The sequence below is a fragment of the Leucopleurus acutus genome, assembly GCF_964270905.1.
Source record: "Leucopleurus acutus genome assembly, chromosome: 15".
Classification (NCBI taxonomy): domain Eukaryota; kingdom Metazoa; phylum Chordata; class Mammalia; order Artiodactyla; family Delphinidae; genus Leucopleurus; species Leucopleurus acutus.
Genome location: NC_139157.1, coordinates 80,321,838 through 80,341,833, shown reverse-complemented (window position 1 = coordinate 80,341,833; position 19,996 = coordinate 80,321,838). Strand labels below are relative to the sequence as shown.

The 19,996-nt window shown below is 39.3% G+C and overlaps 1 protein-coding gene across 48 annotated transcripts in view; it reads left to right on the top strand.

Annotated features, from left to right (window-relative positions):
* LOC309972198 (regulating synaptic membrane exocytosis protein 1) overlaps nucleotides 1-19,996 on the top strand; it is a gene marked incomplete at both ends in the record, with an annotated part of 218,748 nt that overhangs the window by 144,543 nt on the left and 54,209 nt on the right. For 24 of the 48 annotated variants that reach the window (XM_082855719.1, XM_082855736.1, XM_082855734.1 and 21 more), the window contains one exon: nucleotides 10,601-10,836. The exons of 18 other annotated variants lie outside the window; for them this stretch is intronic. In XM_082855719.1, the coding sequence (XP_082711845.1) occupies nucleotides 10,601-10,836 (236 nt within the window). The remainder of the gene's footprint in view (nucleotides 1-10,600; nucleotides 10,837-19,996) is intronic. 6 more of the 48 variants (XM_082855737.1, XM_082855732.1, XM_082855765.1 and 3 more) reach the window with 1 other exon arrangement.

The following is a 19,996-nucleotide window of genomic DNA, read 5'->3' as shown; positions in this document are numbered from 1 at the left end:
TATGTAATTCATTGTAGAAGGAAAGAAAGAAATCCTCTGATCCTCTCATCATCACAGTAGACATAGAAAAAATTTTAATAAAGTTCATTACACATATATGATAAAATATGTTAGTGAACTAAAAAGAGAATTTTCTTAAAATGTTAAAGGTAATCTACCATAACCTAACAACAAGCATCATACTTCATAGGGAAATAGTGAACACTTTCCCCTGAGTTCACTGAAGCCACTTTCACAACCTCTGCTCAACGTTATTTGGATGGTCCTAGCCAGTGTTGGACCTGGCAGAGTGGCAATATAGCAAAGCAAAGTAAATAAAAGCAATAAGGATTATAAATGAAGAATGTAAACTGTCATTATTCACAGTCTATATGATTGCACATATAAAAACCTCGGAAGAATCTGCCACAAAATTATTAGAATTAATAAGCGAATTTACCAATCACTAGATGCAAGGTCAGTATATAAAAATCAGTTGTATTTTTATGTACCAGCAACAAACATTAGGACATGAAATTTATAAAATACACCAATACAATATAATCAGAAACATGAAATACCTAGGAATAAATCTAATGCCTAATTAAACTAAGTAGGTAAATGAATTAGAAAGAAACTAAATAAGTAGGAATAAATTAACAATATATAAGTCCTCAATATGAAGAGTACTTATAGCCTCATACATAAAGCCACAGTTGTGTGCAGGTGAAATTCAATAAGAATTACACAGGGACAAGTACTTCTGAAGGCCTGGCCATTTGAAGGGATCGAATATAAATAGCGGTCTAACTCGAGTGCATCCCCTTGGTTCTAAGTGATGCCTGCTATCAAAATAGTTCCACTAGACGTGCTTAGGAAATTTGACGCCATCTTGGTTATCGGTCAACAGGCCCAGAATGTTAACTCCTGGAAATTATGAGCTCGATTCCTGGGGATGATCTCTTGATCAGCAAGTTCCTTTTGTATTGACCACTTGTGAATAGTAACTTGTATATTGATCCAAACTAAAGTGTAGGACTCAAATAATTTGAGTCGACTTCTAACATTTTTTGTAAACAGTGTAGTGAATGTATGTGTATTACAACCATCTTTTAATACGCCTTAAATTACTCGTCCCTTTTTAGGCATACTGTGGAATCATGATAGGCGTCTATGTTCTTTTGGTGTGTTGAAGATATAGAAATTGATTATAATTGTTTTTAAGCTAAATTTGTCCTTAATTTAAGAGTGGGAATCATCTTTACATAGTACCTCCTAGGCCTTTCCTGAAAGCATCCTTACTTTCTGAAGATGAAAAGATATTTCAGGCCGTATTTTTTCATCCTATTCCAAAATTTCATGCCAGCCACCTTACATTAGAATAAGGAACCAAAATCTGGCAACTAAAGGTGCAGATTTTTTTTTTTTTGCGGTACGCGGGCCTCTCACTGTTGTGGCCTCTCCCATTGCGGAGCACAGGCTCCGGACGCGCAGGCTCAGCGGCCATGGCTCACGGGCCCAGCCGCTCCGCGGCATGTGGGATCTTCCCGGACCGGGGCACGAACCCGTGTCCCCTGCATCGGCAGGCGGACTCTCAACCACTGCGCCACCAGGGAAGCCCAAGGTGCAGATCTGATTGCTTATATGATGGATCCCTTGCATGTCTATGGGTAATACAAAGTCTTTTTTGTCTATTTTAGGGAACATGAGCTCATGATGTTTCAATATTATTTTATCAATCTTTAAAAAAAATTCTTGTTTGAAATGAGTTTCTACATTGTCTATTACCATCATTTCATTGATTCTACAATGCACACTGGTCTGTACTTTATCATATATGAAATCCGTATGTATTTTACAATTGATGGCATGACATGGTTTAATTAGCAGCATTTTTCTTTCTTAAAAATCCATAAAATAATGCTGTATCTTGCTACTGATGACATAATTGATTTGATTCAGTGCATATAGATTATCCTCCCACCTTTACCATATTACGGTGAGTTTCGTCACACCAAGTCATACGTGTAATTTATAATTGGGCCAAAGCAATATCACCACCAGGCTTTCCTTGCAGTACCTACCAGTATGAGGTCCCCCAAATTCTGCTAAAGTTCAGGATATGACCTTCTTCATTACCTGTAGTTCTAGGACCCTGTAAGCCATGGAACAAATACTAGACCAGTTCTCTGTGAAGCCTTTGTAGGTGTGCAGTCTGCGTATGAAGTACAACTCTTGTCCCTTAATGGTAAGCTGGCCATCCCTGATTAAATAAAATTTGTTCTCAGCTAAATATTTAAGATCAATTAGTCATTTTAACAGAAAACTAAATTCTAATCTTGCATTAATGTAATAATTTTCAGTAAATGACTCATAGACCTTCCCTATTATATTATGAATATTTCCATCAAATAGAGATCGTTAGTCAAAGTTCTATTTTTTTGCTCTTTAGACCTACTGTTTAAAACTACAATAAACCAGGTAAATAATTCACTTTTCCTCAAACCTTTGACAATTTAATGTATTCACCCAAGTTTTGTCTTTTACTCTCCTCATTCATATTCCAGGTATTTTACTGTAAGAAACAATTTCCTTCCTTTCCTTTGATAAATAAAAACACATCTACTACCTTGAATATGTCACATATTTTTGTCACTTTTTTCTAGTTTAGAATGAACCATCCATATTAATTGCAACTTTTAACCTAAGCTTCTATTTTGTAGAGAAAACTTGGAGGTAGATAATGGAGCATAACAGGCTGTCTGTCATAGGCAAGCAATGAAGCAGCCTAGCAAGTTACAGCAGACATAATAAAACATCCTACAAACAACCCAATGAAAAAGTGGGCAGAAGACCTAAATATACATTTCTCCAAAGGAGACATACAGACATACGGATGTCCAAGAGGCACATGAAAAGATGCTAATTATTAGAGAAATGCAAATCAAAACTGCAATGAGGTACCTCCTCACACCGGTCAGAATGGCCATCATTTTAAAATCTACACATAATAAATGCTGGAGAGGGTGTAGAGCAGAGGAAACCCTCCTGCACTGTTGGCGGGAATGTAACTTGGTGCAGCCACTGTGGAGAACAGTATGGAGGCGTCTTAAAAAAACTAAAAATAGAACTATCATATGATCCAGCATTCTCACTACTGGGCATATACCCTGAGAAAACCATAATTCAAAATGATACATTCACCCCAGTGTTCATTGCAGGACTATTTACAGTAGCCAAGACATAGAAGCAACCTGAATGCCCATCCATAAACAGATGAATGGATAAAGAAGATGTGGCATATATACACAATGGAATATTACTCAGCCATAAAAAAGAGGGAAATAATGCCACTTGCAGCAACATGGACAGACCCAGAGATGGTCATACTAAGTGAAGTAAGTCAGACATAGAAAGGCAAATATCATGTGATATCACTTCTATGTGGAATCTAAAAAAAAAAGATACAAATGAAACATTTGCAAAACAGAAATAGACCCACAGACCTAGAAAACAAACTTATGGTTACCAAAGGGGAAAGGGCAGGGGAGAGATAAATTAGGAGTTTGGGATTAACATATACACACTACTATATATAAAATAGATAAACAACAAGGACCTACTGTATAGCACAGGGAGCTGTATTCAATGTCTTATAATAACCTATCATGGAAAAGAATCTGAAAAAGAATATATATGTACATATATATGTACAACTGAATCATTTTACTGTATACCTGAAACATGGTAGATTAACTATACTTCAATTAAAAAAACTTAAAAATAACTCAATAAATAAAAATAAAACATCCTTACAACCCACAGTATCCTATAAAGTTGCAAAGATGAAGAGAAAGCTTTGCATCATTCAGAGGCAAATCCACTGTATAACTAATTAATCACCTGGATTACGTTTAAGCTGACACTCCAACCAACTTCATTACTGTTGATATCAGAGTCTTTTCAGAACTATAGGTCAATTTATTTATTATGTAATTCTACATTTTCACAATCTTAAATGTTCCTGGAAGAAATGTTAGCCTATCCAATAAGTAAAATCAATATAGAAAATATAGGAATTTCAGATTCACTCGTCTGCTCATGAGAAAACCAACCTAAATCTTAAACAATAAAATAAAATTTTGTGCTCGTATTACATACTACACTGATAAAATCTGGAATGAGACATAATGCTGTCTTTTAAAAATTTGAGTTATAATTCACATACCATAAAATTCACCCTGTTCGATTGTACAGTTCAGTGGTTTTTAGCATATTCACAATTAGTTGTGCAACCTTCACTGCTGTGTAATTCGAGAACATTTTTATCTTCCCCCATAGAAACCTATAACCCTTTGCATCACGCCCCTCCCCCCTCCTCTAGCCCCTGGTGACCACTAATCCACACTTGTCTCTGGATCTGATATTTTATTTAAATGGAATTATACAGTATGTAGCCTTGGGTATCTGGCTTTTTTCATGGAGTATAATGTTTTCAACTTCATCCATGTTTGTAACATGAATCATTCATTTTTATACGTGATAATATTCTATCGTATGGATGAAGCACATTTTGTCTCCATTCATCAGTTGATGGGCACTTGGGTTGTTTCATCTTTTTAACTGTTATGAATAATGCTGATCTGAACGTTCCTGTGTAAGTGTTTGTATGGATATATGTCTTCAATTCTGTTGAGGACGTACCTAGGAATGGAATTACTGAGTAGTACGGCAACTCTAGTTTAATTTAACTATGTTTATGTTTAACTAAATTGCCAAACTCTTTCCAAAGCAGCTACATAATTTTACACTCCCACCAGCAGTGCATGAAGGGTCCAATTTCTTCAGAGTCTCATCAGCACTTGTAGGCATCTCCTTTTTACTGTAGCTATCCTGTGCATGTGAAGTGGCCTCTCATCGTGGTTTTCATAAAGGTTTTTTAAGCCAAATTTATCAAACTAGTTTGATATCTCAAAGGATTCACTTTGATTGTGGATTTAGACTCTTATATTAAAATTCTTTTGAGTTAGCCATTTCTTGAAAATGGATTTTTCTTGAAAGACAAGCATATTCAAAGTATTAGAAGTTCAGTTTCTTTCTTTCTCTGGGAATTCTTTAGTTAACTGTATGAGAATTATGTAAGTACTCATTGGTCTACATAGATCAATCAGAACGGGAGCTCTGTTCAGTTAATATCTGTCTGCCCAAACCACTATCTCTAGGGTGTAGAGAAAGTAAGAGATTTTTTTCACCAATTGAAAAGACTGTTTTTTCTTATAAATTTATTTATTTTATTCATTTTTATTTTTGGCCGTGTTGGGTCTTCGTTGCTGTGCGCGGGCTTTCTCTAGTTGCGGCGAGCGGGGGCTACTCTTCATTGTGGTGCGCAGGCTTCTCATGGTGGTGGCTTCTCTTGTTGTGGAGCACAGGCTCTAGGCGTGCGGGCTTCAGTAGTTGTGGCATGCAGCCTCAGTAGTTGTGGCACACGGACTTAGTTGCTCCACAGCATGTGGGATTTTCCCGGACCAGGGCTTGAACTCGTGTCCCTTGCATTGGCAGGCAGATTCTTAACCACTGTGCCACCAGGGAAGTCCCGAAAAGACTATTTTTTAAACACAAAGAGAACTAGCAGTTTCAGTTTTATCAACTTTGACATAGACAGAAATTGACACAGAAACCTAACCCTAGAGTTTAAAGGGCTGTTCTTTAGTGTGGACAAGACATTTTCTTAAATGATGTGAACTTTTGTAACATGCCAACGACCAGACATGCAAAAAGCCAAACAAAGAAGATTTTCTGTCATCTGTCACCCAGCTCTCAATTCATCCCTGAGGTCTGCCATCCAACAGATTTCATCCGTAGACGGATTCCCTATTGTTGCTGCTACTGGTGAGGAATGTATTATCCATCACAAACAGAGCAGAAGAAGAGACAGATTTACCAAGACCGAGAACCAGCAGCAAACAAAACAAAACCAGAGTCAAAAAAAGAAAACAGAGACTGAAAGTAATGTTCTGTTGCCTCTTGATATTAAATCCAGGAGCGAGGAAAAGGCATCCTTGGGCTCAGAGCCTTCATGGGGCACCCTGCTCAGAGGTCCAGCAGAAGTCCATCTGGGCATTTTGATGGGACCTCCAACACTCTCAAAGCAAAATTCTCAAAATTAAAACAAAATTGTTAGAAAAACAGATAGGAAATGTCAAAGTTTTAACTCATTAGTGAGAACACTGACAGGGTGACAAGCTGGTTCCTAAGATGATGTACATATAGACATACATATATAGTCATTGAAAAAAAAAAGGGAATGCTGAAACATTATTCAGTTCGATTCAAAACTGGATAATGTTCTCTAGATCAGTAAAACCCTAACCTTGAGGTTATCCTCACTACTAGGTAGTGGTTATTTGCTCCTTATCAGTTATCTTCAAGTTAACATCTAACTTTTACAGAGTTATAAAATTTTGGGACCATAATTATTATAAGAGTAAATAGTAAGTCAAAAAATGTTCCATTCCCCCAGAGAGTCAAATGCCCTTAGGCCCTTAGAGAGCTTATTAGTTAATCCTTAAACATGGCAGTAACATGTAAGGCCATTTTTTTCTTAATCTCATTTCCAAGTTTAGATTTTTTTTTTCTAAACCGAAAGGAGGGAGTTACTACTCTGAGCAACTGGGTGATTGGAGTGTCTTTAATGTGATACGGAAGTTTAGACAAGGAGCAGTTTTTTCCTTGGGTTGAGCACATTTTTGAGAGCCTTAGCAGTTCACAAGTAGGTACGTAAATCTAGAGTTGAGGGCTGAGGCAAGGTGGAGAGAAGCCCTGGGAATCAGCAGCACATAGAAGGATGTAAAGCTTGGGACCAGATGACACATCGAGGGAGCAGGTCTCACGTGGGGAATAGAGGTCAGGGTTGGGAGGGTTGAAGAGCTCCAGTGTTTAGTGGTGAAAAAGAATAAATGTCCAGGGCTTCCCTGGTGGCGCAGTGGTTGAGAGTCCGCCTGCCGATGCAGGGGACACGGGTTCGTGCCCCGGTCCGGGAGGATCCCACATGCCGCGGAGCGGCTGGGCCCGTGAGGCATGGCCACTGGGCCTGCATGTCCAGAGCCTGTGCTCCGCAATGGGAGAGGCCACAACGGTGAGAGGCCCGCATACCGCAAAAAAAAAAAAAAAAAAAAAAAAAGAATAAATGTCCGGCCAGGAGGCACTAGGTGGGAAAATCTATGAGAATAAAACATCTCGATCAAAAGAATCAAACGCTTTGTCACATGCATGGTGTATTGAGAGGTCAAGAAGGTAAAGACTGAGAAACCACAGGATTTTGCTACATGGAATAATTGGTGACTCTGATGAAAGGAAAAGGCTATTGGGTGAAGCGGCAGGGACAAAGCCCGCTTCCGTTTAGTCCAGAAGAGAATAGAGAGAGAGGACGTACAAACAACTCAGGTTCTTCAGCAAAAGGTCAGTAGCTAGGAGAGGGGGTGTCAAAGAAGGAAGGTGGGTTTTTCATTTGTTTGGTCTTTAAAGGTGGGTTATATCACAGTCTGTTTGTATAGTGAGAATTCCCTTTTTTTAACTTCATCAGTTCACAGCAATGGGAGGGATGCTACAACCATTAGTGATGCATAAGGTGCGTGCTGATATAAACCGTCCAAATCTTAACGTAACCGATACAAAATATATCAGAGGGCCGGGAGACAGCAGTCATGACTCTACAGAGACCCTGAATAGCTTTATAAGGCGAAAAGCCTTACAGTGCATCTTGAAGGATTCAGGCACATCTAAATGACAGGAATAGTCTTCCAGGCAATTGAAGCAGAACAAATAGAAGGCTAAGAAATAGGAGAGTAGAAGTAGATTTGTGCTAAGACTATGACCTTCACATTGATTTAATTAATCTGGGTGGTTAGACCCCCCTGCAAACCTCTCCCCGCAGTTAGGTAACAGAAGAATGGAAAATGTCCTAACACGTTCCACTTAAAATATGGTGTTCTAGATTCTTCAGGAAGCTATGCACTGTCCTCAGATTACATAAGAATACTTCTGAGCATCTAAACAAAATATTTTATTTTTTGAGGAAAAATTGTGTCTTACTTATTCACAAAACTTTTTTTAACATAACTTCTTCATTCACCCCCTGCAAATGGTAATCATTTGCTGTATAGATTTCTCTAATTTTTTTCAGAATTTTTATTTGTTGACATTGTAGAACATTTCATGGCTGTAATTAAGTATCCATGAAAAAATTTGTGAATCTTCTAGCTCATCTTGGATACATTTTCATAGTAGAACTATTATAGAAAACATTTCCCTGTTCTTTCAAACTTCTCTATAACCTAAACAACACTGTCTAAAATTTCACAATAGTTCTTTTTGTGTGCAGTGATTTTTAAAATACAGATTAAGAGTTGTGATGTAATTCTGTTTTCACGGGAATATTGTGGAGAAAACAGTACATGTTAGTTTATCCATACTTTACTGTAAAGGTAAAAACAAGATCACCGAAGAGAGGTTTTCAATAACCACTGTGGTGAGTGTGCTGAGGAGATGAAAAACTCGCAGGTGTTTGATCGAAGATGGATGTTATGATGGTGAAATTGACCAAATCCTGTCATTTCTGTATATCCTTCAGCAGAATTGTGCTAGTAAAACAGTAGAAAAAGCAGGTACTAAGAGTAGACTTAAGGAGGGTGGCAGAGTTAGGAAATACATTCAGATGAATAGGTGAGAACACGAAAGAAATTGACCGTAATATTTATCCAGAAAGAAAGTCCACTAAAGTTGCAAATATAAACCCCACAGGAATCAGTGTTGAATTGGTCGTCTGTAAAACTGTCGTCATTACCGTTTGGAAAAGGAGACTGCATAAAACGCATAGCAAGATTACTAGGCGTGCCAATGGCTTTAAAAACTTTTGAGTTAATGAAAAGATGATTAGAATAAATGGAAAGAATATGAATACCTTATTATTGTCAGGTGAATGTTGACGTGGACCAATTCAAGAAACGCAGCTAGGGATTAAACATTCCAAATTCTTCCTGTCGAATCAGGTCCCAGTTTCCATTCACTGTCGCTGAAGGGATCCTGAGGTCCAGAAAGTCCTGTCTTTTCCATGGATTCTGAGCCGCTGCACCAATTTTCCTTTCTGCTGAAGCACTCATTGTGTAGATGGCCACAAACATGTTACGTGATCCTAAGACTTTCTGTTTTACTGTTTCTAATCATATTAGGGTTTATTCTGATTTGCATATGAAATGTCATCACTTAAAGAAGCTATATTCAGTAATATATTTCATTTCTCCAAAGAAGAAATATAGAAAATCAAGATGGTGGTAAAGGTCATGTGAGCCAGTTTTTGCAAATATTTTGAGGACACATAAAATTAAGAGGGTCATTTCAGAGATATCAAACAGGTCTTTATTGGACCAAGAAAGGGATAGTCTAAATGGATACTATAACTGCATATGCAGAGCAATTAAAAAGACTGGAAGAATCCTACCATCCCTGGCCGCCTCCCCAGTTGCCTGCCCTACCTGTAACTCTGACTCACAGACACTCATGTACTTTGGCAAATAGAAAGGATATTTTCCCTCGACCTTCTACGGTACCTGAAACTCTCAACAGTAATTTATTCATTTGGGAGAGAAGTACCGTGATCTATTCAGATAACCTGATGCAATCTCAGAACATAGACAAGTAAGTTTTGCAGAAGAGAACAACAAAAAAAGGAACATCTGGACCCAGAGCCTGTGAGTTCGGAGAGTTGAAAGTTGAAAATGAGAGGAAACTTACGTGCAGGCGATGGGGCAGGAGGTGGTGAGGAAGGAGGAAGGAGAAGCAGGGCTTGTCTCCTGAACAGCGTTTCCGAGACTCACTCAGCCTCGGATAGCAAAAGAGACGCCTCTTAGCTGGAATCCCAAAGAGAAACCAGAACAAACACTGGTTTCATTTTTTAAACCTTGTCGTGTGGCAAATTAAGAGTATCTGTTCTGAACAATATTTTTTCCTCAGAAATGTATATGGACTTTTCTCACTGATTGAACTATTTTAGCTTTTCTCTGAAAGTAACAGGAATTATTTATAACATTGGTCAGTAACACCTCCCCATCTGTAGCCTCGGTTGCATTTCTTTTTACTGTCTTCAAAGAGTTTATAGATGATGCCTTGAAATGCTCTTGTTTCAAGGCACATGTGGTAAATAAATACTGGGGTGGGGGGGGGGGCTTCCCTGGTGGCACAGTGGTTGAGAGTCCGCCTGCCGATGCAGGGAACACGGGTTCGCGCCCCAGTCCGGGAAGATCCCACATGCCGCGGAGCGGCTGGGCCCGTGAGCCATGGCCGCTGAGCCATGGCCGCTGAGCCCGCGCTTCCGGAGCCTGTGCTCTGCAACGGGAGAGGCCACAGCAGTGAGAGGCCCGCGTACCGCACAAAAAAATAAATAGATAAATAAATACTGGGGGCGGTGATGTGACCTTAGAATATTCATAGCTGTAGGACTACTACTCAGCCGGGTTTTCCCTCTAAAATTTTGCCCGGATTATTTCAAAATAAGTTAGATTTGAAGTTCTGATTATGCTGACCTGTAATTTATGGATGCATATATGTTTTTACTTTGTAAATATAGTTCATTTACCCCTAAAATGCAAGGCAGACGGATGGGGACTTCAGGAAGAGCCATCACCAAGAGCACGAGCGTGAGTGGAGAGATGTACACACTGGAGCATAATGATGGCAGTCAGTCGGACACAGCTGTGGGCACTGTTGGAACAGGTGGGAAGAAAAGGAGGTCCAGCCTGAGTGCCAAAGTGGTTGCCATCGTGACTCGAAGGAGCAGAAGCACGTCCCAGCTAAGCCAAACAGGTGAGTGAAGTGAATTCAACGTACACATCTCAAGTTCTCGCTGGAGAGACAAATGTCAACCTTCATGCTATGGCTCGGGATGGGATTGTACCGTGTACGGATTCTCCTTTCCAAAGAACGTTTGTTTCTCTGTTTCTGGAAACCTGTTCCATGTGTGGGTTTTTTTGTGTTTTTTTCTGTACAGCTGTCTAACAAGGTATCATTTGTCAATCCCTGAAGTGGTCAGGTATTTCGTGAAAAAAAATGAATAAATAAAGCCATGTTTACAAATATGCAAGGAAATGCAAAGAAATCTTAAAGAACCAAATTGGTTGAAATACAAGAAAAGCAACAGGATTCTCCTTTTCAAAATATTCCATAATACAGTTACTTCTAATTTAGGCTATCTCCATATTGTTTTAGAAAAGAAGGTCAGTTGTGCAACTTGAAATACAGTCTTCAGGGGGCTGTGTGAATGTAATAATTGAACTGTGACTGTTCTATTTTCAATGCAAGTAAAAACCCAGCAGTTATTTTTACTTTACAAAAATGGGTCAGTGGATTCATGCAAAGAATAATGTCAATACAAATTTGAGTTTCAGACATTTTCTACTGCTTGTAAATCTTAAAAGCTTTATATCCTCAGGGTATATAGAAAAAAGCAAACAGAAGGGAGGATGATTATTTGTGTATTATCAAATACAAAAAACTGCCTAAAATTATATAACATTTGATCATACATGTTAGATAATTCATTACTAGGCTTAGCACTACGGAAAACTGAAGGTAAGTAAAATATTGAACTGATTTAAATTGTCAGCACCTGTTTCTCTTGCCATAATCTTAGTTCTGTTTATTGTTCCTTAAGAGCGAAAGTCTTGGCACAAAATTTACTTAGACTAAAAGACTTCCACGAAATCCTTTTGATAGTTAACTTGGCATCCTGGAAAGTACTTTTTTTTTTTGAATTTTACAATTTTATTTTTTTATACAGCAGGTTCTTATTAGTCGTCCATTTTATCCATATTAGTGTATACACGTCAATCCCAATCTCCCAGTTCATCCCACCACCACCACCACCCCGCCGCTTTCCCGCTTGGTGTCCGTACATTTGTTCTCTACATCTGTGTCTCTATTTCTGCCCTGCAAACCGGTTCATCTTTTATATGCGTTAATATACGATATTTGTTTTTCTCTTTCTGACTTACTTCACTCTGTATGACAGTCTCTAGATCCATCCACGTCTCTACAAATGACCCAATTTCATTCCTTTTTATGGCCGAGTAATATTCCATTGTATACGTGTACCACATCTTCTTTATCCGTTCATCTGTCGATGGGCATTTAGGTTGCTTCCATGACCTGGCTATTGTAAATAGTGCTGCAATGAACATTGGGGTGCATGTGTCTTTTTGAATTATGGTTTTCTCAGGGTATATGCCCAGTAGTGGGATTGCTGGGTCATATGGTAATTCTATTTTTAGTTTTTTAAGGAACCTCTGTACTGTTCTCCGTAGTGGCTGTATCAATTTACATTCCCACCAACAGTGCGAGAGGGTTCCCTTTTCTCCACACCCTCTCCAGCATTTGTTGTTTGTAGATTTTCTGATGATGCCCATTCTAACTGGTGTGAGGTGATACCTCATTGTAGTTTTGGTTTGCATTTCTCTAATAATTAGTGATGTTGAGCAGCTTTTCATGTGCTTCTTGGCCATCGGTGTGTCTTCTTTGGAGAAATGTCTATTTAGGTCTTCTGCCCATTTTTTGATTGCATTGTTTGTTTCTTTAATATTGAGCTGCATGATCTGTTTATATATTTTGGAGATTAATCCTTTGTCCGTTGATTCATTTGCAAATATTTTCTCCCATTCTGAGGGTTGTCTTTTCATCTTGTCTGTAGTTTCCTTTGCTTTGCAAAAGCTTTTAAGTTGCATTAGGTCCCATTTGTTTATTTTTGTTTTTATTTCCATTACTCTAGGAGGTGGATCAAAAAAGATCTTGCTGTGATTTATGTCAAAGAGTGTTCTTCCTATGTTTTCCTCTTCCTGTGTTTTCTTCTTCCTATGTTTTATAGTGTCCGGTCTTACATTTAGGTCTTCAATCTATTTTGAGTTTATTTTTGTGTGTGGTGTTAGGGAGTGTTCTAATTTCATTCTTTTACATGTAGCTGTCCAGTTTTCCCAGCACCACTTATTGAAGAGACTGGAAAGTATGTATTTTAAATTATGCCTTCTACTGGACAAAGTGACAAATAAATTAGAGATAGGGAATTTTGAGCCGTTCAAAAATTGAACTAGTGCACACAGCTGTTTATCAAAACAGAGGTTTGTCTCTCTGAAAATCACAGGATTAGAATGGCCCTCGATTAGCGAGCATTTCTGGTGGTAATTCCTCTCTGCCATCCCATGGGGATGAGCCGTTCATTGTGAAGGGGAATCATTTGTCTTCCTTGGGCTCAGGTTTCTTCCTTAGGAGTAGGAGTTGTTTTTCATTTCTTTTACTTGTTTTGTTTTTGACGGTGGTGCTTCTTGGTTTGTAATGTTCGTGCAATACATGATGCTTTCCAGTGTGGGGTGTGGATGGACTTTCACCACCAGATTTCAGATTACTTTATCCCTTGGATGATATGAAAATTCTCTTTGATGTCCTTTTAGGGAGCCAGGGTTTCCTGCAGGTTCGGGGATGGCTTATCTTCTTCCCCAGCCTCCACAGTCTGTCTCTTCTTATTTTCCCTGATAGTTCGTTCCCTCTCTATCTTTCCCTGGTTGAGTAGAATTACATTTTCTTAGAGTAAAGCACAGCAATAATTAAACGTAAGAACTATACCTGAGGCACAGCTTTGTAGGTAATAGATTCAAATGATTGTCATTGAAACACTCAGCCCCTTTGCTTTGTTAGTTAAAATTTTATTCCAGTTACAGGCATTGCTGAATTTCGCATAATACCTACCTTCCCAAAAGTTGCATTGTTAGTAACGTGCATGGAATTACCCCACTTTCAAAGATTAGTTTGCAATGTACAGGAGCGAAAAGGATTGCGAAGCCAAGATAACAAAATAGTTCTAGCCCAACGTGACTCAAGGAATAAACTCTGACTTTCTCTCTGGGGCTCAGCTTACCTGTTTATTGGGTGGATTGGACTGAAAGTCGTCGTCTGAACTTCCCAGGTATAAGAGTTTATGTTTCTCTTTCTACATCATAATTGTACCTTTTATTTGATAACCTGTTTTCTCATTCTTCTTGATCTTCCCAAAGCAAGTGACCAGTGGTGACAAACCTCAGTGATCACTGCTCTTTATTTCACTGGATGCACTGGTTTTTCTCCCTATTCCTTCTTCTACAAGTGATTTTTCCCCCTTTATCAATGATTATATGTCCCCTCTCCTGTGAAGAGACACGAAAGTTCAGAATTCTCATTCTAAGAAATCTTGTTTTTTATTACTTCAGCTTTTGCATGTGATCATCAAATCTGTATTCCAATTAGTCCTCACCCAAGAAATATTCCTTGATTTTAATTTCCTATAAGAGAGCCTCTTGGATGGCCTACCTTAAACGAGCGTAGCACTGTCACAAATCTGAATTTCCAGCCCTTCCTTTCAGTATTACACAGTTTTTATAGTTACAAACCTTAGAAGAGTTTTCTACTTTAAAAATTTTTCACTCAACTCTCTCTTCCCCAGGCCCATCATCCCAGAGAAAACTATGTGATATTTGTCCAATTTTAAGGACCACTAATATAATTGATTTAAATGTCTTTAGTGTGAAGTGAATCCATTAATCGCAGACTGGTGAGGCTTTTCAGGGGGCCTTCTAAATGCATGGATAATTAAGACAGATTTTTTAACATTTAGTTTATTGGAGTATAGTTGATTTACAATGTTGTGTTAATTTCTGCTGTACAGCAAAATGATTGTTTTTATATATGTATGTATATTATCTATTCTTTTTCATATTCTTTTCCATTTGGTTTATCACAGGATATTGAATATAGTTCCCTGTGCTGTACAGTAGGACCTTGTTTTTTATCCATCTTATATATAATAGTTTGCATCTTCTAGCCCCAAACTTCCAATCCATCCCTCCCCCACCCTCCCCTTGGCAATCACGCGTCTGTTCTCTGTGTCTGACTCTGTTCCTTTTTTTTGTAGATAAGTTCGTTTGTGTCATAGTTTAGATTCCACATGTAAGTGATATCGTATGGCATTTTTCTTGCTCTGACTTACTTCACTTAGCGTGATCATCTCTAAGTCCCACCATGTTGCTGCCAATGGCATTATTTCATTCTCTTTTATGGCTGGGTAATATTCCATTGTGTATATGTGCCACATCTGCTTATCCATTTAACTGGGACAGATTTTCTAATGGTGTCAATTAATCAAAGATTGGGAAGAGGCAAACAGCATTGCTTATCTATTAAAACAAGCTGGGTGTTCTATGGAATAGCATGTATTATGTTTAATGTAAATTTTACTTGTGCTTAATGTAAAAGAAGACTTTAACTAAAGGCTTCTCCAGCGGTGAGTCTCCAATCCACCCCATGCGCCCTGGATTACGGGCTCTGTCTCCCCTGCCACACAGATGATAGATAATCAGGAAAACAAAAAGCATTTAGAAATCATGCTTAACCAGCTCTGTTTAGAATGGGAGATTTCAAGCACATTGTTTTTCTGTTTTTGTTTTCACGTAGCCACGAGTTTGCTCACGGAGTATATTTGATTCTTTGTTCAAAATAATAAGTAAAATTTATTTCCAAAACTTGAAAAGCATAGTAAACTGTATATACAGATATATTTATATAGTAAATTACATATGTGACATATAAATGTATAAAATTTACCTTTTCTATGTAATTTGTTGTGTGCTTCAATATATTTACTGTGCTTTTCAATTATATATAATTATTTATGTGGAATATTCCAAGTATAAATAACATTCATATTTTAAAGTTACCTTTACCACAGTATTTATTCATAATGAAAGTAGGAATAAATTTGTTAATATATTTTTTAACTAGGAGAGTGACAGAAACAGGAAAGTTTCCAAAAATGCTACTGCTGGTAAATGGCTTCAAGCAGTCAAGCACGTAACTCAAAACCTGTTCAGTACACAGCTACTGAATTAGATTGAAAAGGGCATGAGGTATGGAAGGAAAGGGACATTTTAAGAAAAAGCTCCTGATCCAGGAGCTTCTTGGGACTGAATGAAGCTCTGAGTAAACGTAGGGCCAGGCTTTAGGATGTGAGGGAAGTCTTAGCCTTTGTAGGTTTAGATGCCCGGCCTGTATAGTGTGAGGTTTGCCTCACTATGAATGAAGGCTTTATTGAGAACAATCACCCCTACATACACCCTTGTAATTACCTACAAGTAAAGATAATTATGATAATAAGTATCATAAGAATGACAAGTATTCATTTAGTCTAAGTGACTAAAACCAATAGATTTGCATTTCTAGAGCTGTTTCCATGTACCCCTAAGTTATACGTGTACACGTTTGTGTGTATAACTTCCCTCCATGATTGATCACAAAAAAATCGTGATTAGAACTTTCAGCTTTTTTGAAGAAAACACCTATAAATGTAAAAACATCATTAGCACTATAGACTAGAAATTATTTCATTTACTTTATCTCATATTGTTGAAGAACTCTATCTCCAGGATTATACCAGGGACAGTGGGTGTTTCAAAATTAGAAGTATCATCCCCGATGGAAGGAAATCATTCACACTTGACATAAACAAGAATCCAAGAACTAAATAAGAAAATGTAAAGCCAAATGCCAAACATAATAAAACCCGGTGTACCAAAGGAAGTGGGAAGACAAATGGGTCAAAGGTCTAAATTTCCCAGGATAAGAACACATGCAGAATTGAGAGCTAACCGTAGCCTAACCATTTAATAGAATCATTATTTATTGTATCATTAACAGCTGATGATACTTTGTTAAGTAGATTCATATCATTTTTTCCTACATACTGGCAGGATTTGGGTAGTTATGCACTGACTAAATTACGGAAAATGTTGCAGGACTCTGTTATACTGTCAAATAATTAAGAGTCAATTATCATGTACTAAGAACATACTAAAAAACCACTTCTAAAAAAAACATACTAAAAAAAATCTTTCTTTAAGAATAGATATTTTGTGCCTTTCCAACATTTCCCTCCATCCACGTCTCTTTTTCCCCTGTCCAAATCACTTGAAAATGATTCAGAGTCCCTCTGAGTAGAGGAATCTGAGTCTATATATAAAAGTACCTTCCAGCCATGTTACCTTTCTGGTATATTCTTCCTCTTGCCCTGTGTTACACCAGGGTGTGTGGAGCAGGGCCCAGGTCCCTACAGGCTCCACCGGCTCCAGAGGCCCGGCTAAGCCTTCTTCTGCCCTCCTGATACGGCACATTTAGCATCATCTGTTCTAGGTTTAGGCATTTACAAAAGACTGAAGATTTACTGGTGCCTTCCCGCTGCCCTGTTTTCCTGCAGGAATCCCTGAATCAGGGAAACATAAAGTAATTTTGTGGAAATTATTAAGAGGCTAATAATTGTGCGGAAAGGAGAAAAACACAAGTAGGTCTTTCCATAAATTTTCAGCCAGCCTATGGGCACAGTTTGGCTCAAGCAAAGGTGTGTGAAAGGACTGCCATGGGAAACACATTTAGGAAAACGGCTGGGGCCAGGTCTTCAAAGCCCTGCAAGGGACTCTGCTCAGTGTTTGACGGAGAACTTTTAGTGGAGAGGACAGAAAAAAGGAAGCTGTGTTCCCAGAAGCTCAAGTGGAAGCAAGATGTGCAAAATCGGCGAGGAGGCAGGAAGGTCAGGGCGAGGCTAATGGATGAAATGAAAAACCGTGACGTGGGTGGAGAAGGAACCATGGAGGTGGACGCGAATGAGCTTATTCGCGAAAGGGGGCGGGGCCTGAGTGAAGAGAGGACAAGGTGAGATGCCCAGCAATTCAGGAATAACTGGTGAGGGAATGGGAGGGCGGAGTGCGGGATCCAGGGAAAGAGGGAGTGAGCAGAGAGGCGCAGAAACAGATCCTAGAGGGGAAAGGATTTCCCAGAGTGGCTGCTTAATCCACAGAAAGACGGAAGAGGCCAGGGAGTGGAACAAAATCGCCGGATTTGGGGCCAGACGGGTTGCCCCTGACATCAGTCTGCCTGGAGCGGCGAGGAAGGATGGGTGTGCCTCAGTGTGCAACGACCCACCAGGGGTGGAGCCAGTTCCTCTCTCCATTCGGTCCTCATTCCACCTTGGACCGTCCTCTCAGAGACTTGGGATGGGACTCTTGTCCTGAGTGGGAGCCCAAGAGGATGGGGCTGGAGGGTCTACAATGGGATAGAGCAAGGGCTCCCCCGCCACCTTATTCAGATGGATGGGGCTGGGAAGATGCCTAGACGGGCAGCTGTTATGCACGTGTCTTCAGAAAGCATTCAAAGGAAAGAGCTCAATGTGAACAGTCTGTCTTTCATTCATTCTACCAGCATTTCTTAAGTAATTTTCATGTACCAGACTCTGTAATTGAGGGGGTATTAGGAGTAAATAAGGGGTGGGGCTGTGTGTGTGCACTTGTGTGTCTCAGAACAAAGGGGATCTGAGTGTTATTCCGGGAGGAAAAAGCACCTCTAGGTGAAGAGATGGAAAGATACAAGATACAATACAAAGAAGTTTAAGGAGCGGAGCAAAATCCCAAAGAGGAAAGGAGTTAACTTAAGGACGCACGGTTATTCTTGGAGAGAGGGAAAGACGGTTCTTTCCCTGAGTTGATAGAAAAGAGGAAATGTTGAGATCCAGAGGCACATTGCAGTGGTGTCCTGGAGCCGAGGGAGCGCGTGTCAGGGCGATGCAGATGGGGAGAGAGGATGCAGGATGAGGAAGAATGTCGTAAGACATCCACTGGTGTGGGTGAAAGTACAGCCGAGCCACGCCCACGTGCCACCTGAGGTTGGACGATGCAAAATCTCTGAAAGTAGCTTTAGGAACACCTACCGGGGTCAGTGTCACCCCTGCAGGTGTCTGGTTCATCTTGGCCGTTCTTATGTCTTTCACGTCATTCCCCAAGTTTCTGCATCTCCAAGTCCTCCCAGGAGTTCTGAGATCATCGTGGAGTCTTTGAGATCATGGATTCTGAGATGAGATTTGGTTAGATCTAGACTCTTGGGCTCATGTTGGAAGTTCACCTGTCTGGAGCTGCCATCTACTCCTTACTTTGACTCTTTCCATTGTGAAATTTAGTCTCCTTGTAGGAAATGAAAGCCCTGCCTGTTCTCTTATCTATTGTTATTCCCCCTTCCCAGGGCTTCCCTGGGGGTGCAGTGGTTGGGAGTCCACCTGCCGATGCAGGGGACGCGGGTTCGTGCCCCGGTCCGGGAAGATCCCATAATGCCGCAGAGCGGCTGGGCCCGTGAGCCATGGCCGCTGAGCCTGCGCGTCCGGAACCTGTGCTCCGTGACGGGAGAGGCCACAACAGTGAGAGGCCCGCGTACCGCACAAAAAAAAAAAAAAAAAAGGGGGAGGATTTCTGTTATTCCCCCTTCCCAAGGCAGCCAGCAGATCTTTTTCTTACTCTTACTCAGAATATGGGTCTTAAAGACATTTTTTTTTGCTTTGGCAATTTATCTCAAGGAAATTAATTATTTCATTTTAATCATGGAGATGAAACATTTCAGAAGGGTCATAGAGTGTTGAAAACTATATAGATAGAGTTTATGATCCTACAAGATGATATAGGCAAAAACATAAGCATTCTAAGGAGTTTTAGCTAGACTTATGTATATTTGATTTCAAAATAGCTTAATAAGAGTTAATGAATTTCCAAGGCATATCTCTAACTTTTCAAGATGAAATCACAAATAGAAACTAACAAAAATGCCCTTGTTCCACTGTCAAGAAAAGAATAATATACGTAAAACTCTGACTGTAACCCACTTCTACCTAAAGGGATAGTGCTTGAATAAGCTAATGTTCCCATGAGTTCAAGACATTATTTTTAAATTTACATTGTCCTTAGGCAATAATCATTTCAAGAAAATGTCCAAGATTTTAAATCCTCTTCTGCTGATCTTTTTTCAGTCTTCTCCTCAAAGTCTCACAGTTAAGGCAAGTCAGAAAATAAACCAAGTGAGCGCCAGCTTGGACCTCGTACTTTCTTTACCTTGAGAAAATGATTGTCTTAATTTGCCTTAG